Raw genomic sequence first — 7483 nt, forward strand, 5'->3', positions numbered from 1 at the left:
AAAACCCATTTGTGGTGATTCATATAATCCGCAGACTCTTAAATTCAAGGGCTGTCCACAGCAAGCCCCTGAGATGAAGCGGATCCCAACAGGTGGAAGTAAAGAGAAGAGCCAAAGGTGGGGGTCAGGGGGAGATGACCCAGGGACGGCTGGTCCCAGAAAATGTAAGCAAAAATATAGTTATTGAAGGTGAGGGAGGCTCCCTGCCGAGTAAATCTATGTGCCTGATGTACAACAAGGGCTGACACTGAAGTGGGTGGCCTTGGCTGCCCTGCTGGACCTGAGAAGAGCAGAGGCGGCCAATCAACAAAGTGTCTACAGACAAACTATATTTCCTTTGGAAAATCCTTGGAGAGTAGCTATGTGCCAGGCACTGTCCTGGGCAGAGGTAGAAGCAACATCTGTGAGCAAAATAGACAAAATCTCTGCTCTAAAGGAGTTTGCATTCTAGTGGGGGAAGATGGAATAAGCAAAATAAATAGAAAAATGATAATGGAGGGCTGAGATCAGTACCAGCTTCACACAGGTGAAAAACGGAGCTAAGGGACCATGGGAAGTTTCCCCAGCAGAGTACCAGTGATGAAGCTGTCCTCACAACCTCCAGGGGAAACCAGGATCCCAATTATTCTTCATCCTTTATACAAAGAACACATTCTGACTTGTGGACAAAGGGTGGCTAATCTGAGAAGCTGCCTCCGGTCGTGAGTTACTGATAGAACAAGAACGTTGTTTTAGGAATGTGAATCAGGTTGCAAATGCAGGATGCCCTGGTGAGTAGGTAAAGACTGCAGACAGAAACCAGATCTCAAATAATTGTGGGGAAGTTTTAGGGGTTGTCCAGCTGCTAAAATTAGAAGTTGCTGAGAACTAAGCCTAATGTGTTATTTTTTTTAATTATAATAAAATGTCTATTTAAAAAACTGTATTACTAAACTGGGGACTGGAATAACTGCCATGAATAACCCAATCCTGACAACTTTAGGGCTGATGTTATCCTCTTTGTTTGTTCCAAGTTAATTAATCTGTAAAGGTAAGAGTCTCACACTAATTTATGCAAGATCGGCAAAGTCTTCATACAGTGTCTGTCTGACTCTTTCCGAAGCCGTGAATCACACTAATATCAGCAGCCCAGCTGCTGGGACCCTGGGAGGAGAGGTGTTCTCCTAATCCTCTGCCATCTCTCCACTGTGGTTTCCTCGGGTTTCCCCTTCTACCAGACAGACCAAGGCTCACCAGGAAGGAAGAAGAGAGACACGCAGCCTCAGGGCTGCTGAACTGTAGCTCCTCAGAGTAGACTGGCCGTCGGCCAAATGGAAGTACAACCCACTTCTAGATTGACACCAGCCTTCTCCCTACACTCTCAGGCTGACCTTCTTGAGTCCACTTTTTTTAATGACTACTAGTGTGAGGAATTCATACGACCACAAACTATAAGGAAACACAGTAGATGCAGAGCCCAATTTTAGCCTGCTTAGGAGATTGGTTTTATTAGCTTGAACGAGCTGAAATAGATGTCTTTATAAGTCAAGAACAACCAAATATTGGCAAATTCACCTGATTCAAGCTGTACTCAGGAATCCGTCAATTCTGGGTTCTCAGTCTTCTCTTCCTTTCACCTATTCCTGCTCTTCCTCTTCAGCTTCTCAGAATTTGCCTTCAAATTCCACTCTCTATCCTGAAGCCAGCTGAGTCCCTACTAAGTTCCTCTAGCTAACCCAACGTCCATTCCATAAACATTCATTGAGCATCTTTTCTGAACCATGGACTGAGCAAACTGCCGCTGATACAAGGGCAGAGGGAAGTCTGTCCTCACCTTTGAGGAGCTCATAGAAGAGTAAGAAAGGGATTTTTTTAAAGATATAGAATCAGTTTGGTGATGAAAATATGTCCCAAGTGTTACAGAGAATAGAGGAACATAATGCTTGGGGGAAGAAATGAGGAAAGTTTCAAAGAAGAGTCGACATTTGGATTGTGCCTGAAGGATATGTAAGATTTCCTAAACGAACTAAGTCAGGAAAGGTATCACAGGCAGACATGATGCCAAGTTCTAGAGTCTGGGGGCATGAAAGGAGATGTGTGTTCTGGGAAAGGGCCAATAATTTGATAGGGTTCAATGAAAGGATGCAAGGGTGGGAGAGGCGATCGGTGTCAGATCTTAAAGGCATTTCCTTCCTTTATCATGTGGGTGAGCCACAGAAATTTTCCTAATCAGGGAAAGAACATGTTTGTTCTTGATGTTTGTTTTTGAAATATAATTTTGCAAAATTCAAGAGAGCTTGTTTTCTTCCAATGAACTGTGAGGCTAGAAGGGAAGATCAAACAAAATGAGTAGGATGTGTAGGCTTTTAACATTATCTTTATTGGTTTCTCTGCTTGCAAAAGAAGTATAGATTCATTCTAAGCAACTCCAACATTACAGAAATATACAACATAGAAACCAAATGCTCCCTGTAATCCAAACTCCCAGACCCTAACCACTGTTACCACACCAATGTACAGGTATAGATTCCTTTAGACTCCTATTTCAATGTATAAACCAAAATATAACTTTCTCCATACCAGAAAATATAGAGCTACCTCATTTTTTAATGGCTGTGTAATATTCTGTTGCATTAATGTACTATAATTTGTTAGATCAATCCTTATTTTGTGGACATTTGAGCTGTTTTTAATTTTTCATGATTACAAACAATGCCAGGATGAATACCTTTTTTACATAAAACTTTGCAAATTGCATTTCTATAGGATACATTCTTAGAGCTCTTTCAAGGAACTGACATGAAGGAATGATAGTTTTTCATTTTAATAGATATTGCCAAATTGCCATCATAAAGGTTGTATCAATTTATATCCTAACAGTATATTCAGGTCCCAATTTCCCTAGGGGTGGGTGGGACTCTATAGGCAGTCTGTTCTTACCAGAGAGATTGCAGAACCTCGAGACTCTTCATTCAGTTCTGTGAATGTCCGCAGTTCACACATCTCTCTGGTTTCTAATAAATTAACACGAATAGCAGCTCGAAGGTTTGCCCAAAAAAGGCCACACTTACGCCTATCCTTGGGCCATTCCAAGTATGCTTTCTTTTCCATGAGAGTTTTCAGCTTAGGATACCTGGTAGGAATACAGTAGAGCGGAATGGGTTCCAGTAAGATAAGAATTATGTAATCAGAACTTTCATGGAAGAGATTGTGATGGGCAAAGTAGAGTTCATAATGGCACCACTCCGTCTGGACAAACTTGGGAGACAAAACAAAGATGGACTTATAACTTTTCTCAATGCAGTTTATGGTATCTTCAGTAATGCTCTTGCCAGGGTCAGAGTTTCCCTCATGAAGGCAAATCAGGACAGAACCATCTTCTTTCTCTACATTGGGAATCAATTCATACTTCACCCAGGCAGAATCATGTTCACTGTATGAAATAAACACATGGAAGTGGATATTTCTCTTGAGCTGTTCTTGGGTTGTCTTCCTAAACCTGTGCCATGTCTGTGTCCATTGACCTAGCATCCTGAGATACCAGGGCAGATCAAAGTGGAGGCAGCAGAAGGCCACAGCCATCCCCAGAACTAGCATGATAACCACAATGGTGACAATCAACAAAGTTGTGTTGCAAGATATTTCAGGAAGATGAACATCCTTTAACTGAGTCCCCTTTAGATTCAAAGGGTATTCACAGATGTATGAATCTGACCATCCAACCATCAGGCCCTCTGAGTATTTTTCAAGCTGAATGAAATCTCTTAATTCACAAGTACACCGGAATGGATTTCTTCCTACATTTAGAGTCTTAACTTCCTGGCAGCTCTGGAAAAAATCCAGAGATGGGCTGAGAATTAAGTTCATTTCAATGTTGAGAACTGAGAGTCTTCTGAAATGACTGCACCCAGGAAGATCAGTTAGAAAATTAAATGCAAGATTTAACTCTCGCAAGGATGTCAGGTGAATAATGTCTTTAGGGACAGTTTGAATTTTGTTATTATTCAAGTCAAGTATTTGAATATTTCTGGGCAAGCACCTGAAAACAGAATCAGCAAATTTGTTGGATGACAAGTTCATGGTGATCAAGGTTTCTGGCCACAAGCAATTTTCGTCATTTTCATGTTGTAACAGATTTTCGCTCAGATCTAAGTGCCTCAAGGATGTGTTGCCGGCAAAGCAACTCACTAAGGAAAGTGTCTCCAATTTATTGTCCTTCAAAATGAGAGTTTTCAAATGAGGCAGTTGGATAGATTTTTTAAACACATCATCTGTTAAGATATTGTTAGCAAAATTTAAATATTGGAATCTTGTAGGATATATAGGGAACAGCATGTGAGGCGTTTGTGCATTTGATATTGTCAGGTTTTCTATATCCATTTTGGTAAAAAGCAAGTAGACTCTCTCCTGTGGGATATTAAAAATTCTGAAATGTACATTCTCCAATTTTATAGTTCTCATTACAGTATTTGAGTAGTCAAATGAATTATGGTCAAGATAAACCTTACCTCCAAAAGTCACATGTTGAATCTGGAAGTATTCTACTGACGTATGCCAAACAAATTGGAAGATAAGCAGAAGATCATCCCAGGGTAAATCAACTTTATTAAGTAACAGAATGGATGTCTTGGCATTCTCTAAAATAAGATTTTGCTGAGTTTCATAACTTGCAAATTGGCTTTTGCCATCTATATTCGTAATTTCTAATATTTTTGAAGTCTTCATTCCATCACGCAAAAGAACCCAGAAATTTGTGTTCATTGGTAAAACAATGTGAAGTTTTGTTGTGTTTAAGATGGGCAGGCTACCTTCTTCATAATGAGAAAGAGTTCTCAATCCTAAGAAGACAGTATTTAGATGCAAATGAGCAATTTTCTGGAAATCTGATTTTTGTATTTTTGCCCCACTCAAACCTAGGATTTCCAGGTGTGACATGTTGCCAGTCTCCTCACAGATAGGCACGGTGTCAAAGTCATTGAAGGACAGATCTAAATGTCTGAGACCTGCCAGTGAGAACCAAGTTACACTCTTCAGTCTGTTATAAGACACATCTAAATATCTTAACTCCTTGTTGAATTCAAAGGTCTTGATATCCAGCTCTTGGATTCTGTTACGGCATAGAATCAAAACTTTCAGTTTAGAGAAGGAATGAAAATCTGAACGCTGGAGTTGGAAAAGGAGGTTGTAGGACAAATCCAGTATGGTTGTAGTTGGGGTCAAGTCTTCAGGAACCTTTCTTAAAGACATGTTGGAGCAGTTGGTAGTCAATTCTGTTTCTTCTGGCAGCTTTGAAGCCCCACTATGCACTGACGTAACAATACTACAAAATACGTAAATGCTTCTGATATGTTTCATTGTAATTCTGAGGATTTTATCACTGGTTCACCTCAGATGACTTTTTTCACACATCACCTCATATGAATGAGGAAGATGAGTTCAACTCCTGGAAAGACAACATATAATGTTAAGTGATTATGTGATTTGTTAAACCCTGTAGGATTTTTTTTTTTAATGCCAACATCTGACTATATTCACCAACAATTTGGAATAGGGTTCCAACCCATTTATTGAGTCTTTGACTTGATCTCAGAGCTTGGCTCATAGATTTCCAAGCCAGTTACTGTGTCACACCCCCATCACTGAGGCAAGTCAGGATTCCCAGAAGGGAGATAGATATATAATAGTTGGCAGAAGTTCCTCCCACCCAGTTCAAATTAGGAACTGCGTTGCTAGGTCATATTCAACACCCCCCTGCCACATCCCCTTTTGATAGCCTGAAAGCTTTAAGAAAATTAAAAGAAATTTTTAAAAATTAAGATTTTTTTAGAGCAGTTTAAGATTCACAGCAAAATTGAAGGGAAGGTACAGAGATTTTCCATATCCCTCCTGCCTCCACACATGCACAGCCTCCCCCATTATCAACACACCCACCAGAGTGGTGCATTTGTTATAATTGATGGACCTACATTGACTCCTCATAATCATGCAAAGTCCATAGTTTAAGCTATCGTTTACTCTTGGTGTTGTACATTCTAAGGGTTTGGATACATTATGGATACATAATGATGTGTATCCATCATTATGGTATCATACAGAGTATTTTCATTTCCCTAAAAATCCTCTATGCCAATTCATCTCCGCCCACCCCACAACCGCTGGCAACCACTGGTCTTTTTATTGTCTCCATAGTTTTGCCTTTTCTAGAATGACATATAGTTGGAATCATACAGTATGTTCCTTTTTCAGATTGGCTTCTTTCTCTTAGTAATATGCACTTAGGTTTCTTCCATGTCTTTGCATGGCTTGATCGTTCATTTCTTTTTAGCACTGAACAATATTTCATCGTCTGGATGCACCCCAGTTTATCCATTCACCTACTGAAGGACATCTTGGTTGCTTCCAAGTTTTAGCAATTATGAATAAAGCTGCTATAAATACCTGTGTACAGGTTTTTGTGTGGACATAAGTTCTCAGTGAAAGTAATTCTTCATCACTGAATGCTGTGGGCCCCTGAATTAATGCCATGAAGTTGTTCTTCAACTTTGTATTTGTGAACATAGAGAGTCTCTTGAGTGAATATCTGACTTTCAATAACACTTACCCATGTGTATAGAAAGTCCAAAACACGGAAATAAACAGAATGGTTCCTGTCCTTGTGCCTCCATATGTCTTTAGGTTGGTGGCAAAAGCAATCTGGATCACTGCTAAATGGTGATAATGATAGAAACAATTTCCATTTCTTGTAGCTTTTTGATGTGCTAAGAGATATACTAAACCCTTCACATATATTATCTCACTTATCCATCACAAAACTCTGGGAGAGAAGTACTATTACCCACATTTTATAGATGAAGAAACTCATGGATGCAGAATTCTGAGGATTTTGAGAGAAGAATCAGGCTTCAAGTGTTTGTTTAGACACAGAACAGAGGTGGTTGGAGAACTAAGAATTTCATATTATTATTCAAGATATTTATTGAGTACCTACTCTGCCAGGCACTTTTTCTAGCCACTGAGGATATAACAGTGAATAGAACAGATAGAATTTCTCTTCTGACGCAGCTTATATTCTAGTAAGGGGTAAGAAAGGAGAGACTATACACAAAATAATAAATTTATCTGTTAGGTGATGATCAGGGCTAGAAAGAAAATAACTAAATGAGGGGACCTGAGGGTGACTGGGGAGAGATATTTTGTACAGGATGGTCTAAAAAGGCCTCACATGACCTTCATGCAAAGATCTAAAGGGAGTGAGGAAGTGAGCCACTTGTTGTCTGGGGATAGAGTATTCTGGAGAGAGAGAGCAGGTACAAGTTCAGAGACCTGATTGGGGGGACATGTTTGGAAAATGCGAGGAATGACTTGTGGAATTGAGGGAGGTGGATAGAAGACGTCAGACCTTGTAAGGATTGGGGATTTTCCTCTGACTAAAATAAGAAACCAGTACAGGATGTAGAGTAGAGGAGTGGTAGATTCTGATGTACATCTTAAAGAGTCCTCTGCT

General features: G+C 39.8%; 1 protein-coding gene across 1 annotated transcript; it reads right to left on the reverse strand.

Moving 5' to 3' along the window:
- Nucleotides 1-2808: 2808 nt before the first annotated feature.
- TLR10 (toll like receptor 10) lies at nt 2809-5334 on the reverse strand. The gene has a single exon (XM_061191317.1). The coding sequence runs from the start codon at nt 5332-5334 to the stop codon at nt 2899-2901; it is 2436 nt and encodes an 811-aa protein (XP_061047300.1). The 3' UTR covers nt 2809-2898.
- Between the last annotated feature and the right edge of the window lie 2149 nt (nt 5335-7483).

Source organism: Eubalaena glacialis, chromosome 5 (genome assembly GCF_028564815.1).
Source record: "Eubalaena glacialis isolate mEubGla1 chromosome 5, mEubGla1.1.hap2.+ XY, whole genome shotgun sequence".
Taxonomy (NCBI): Eukaryota; Metazoa; Chordata; class Mammalia; order Artiodactyla; family Balaenidae; genus Eubalaena; species Eubalaena glacialis.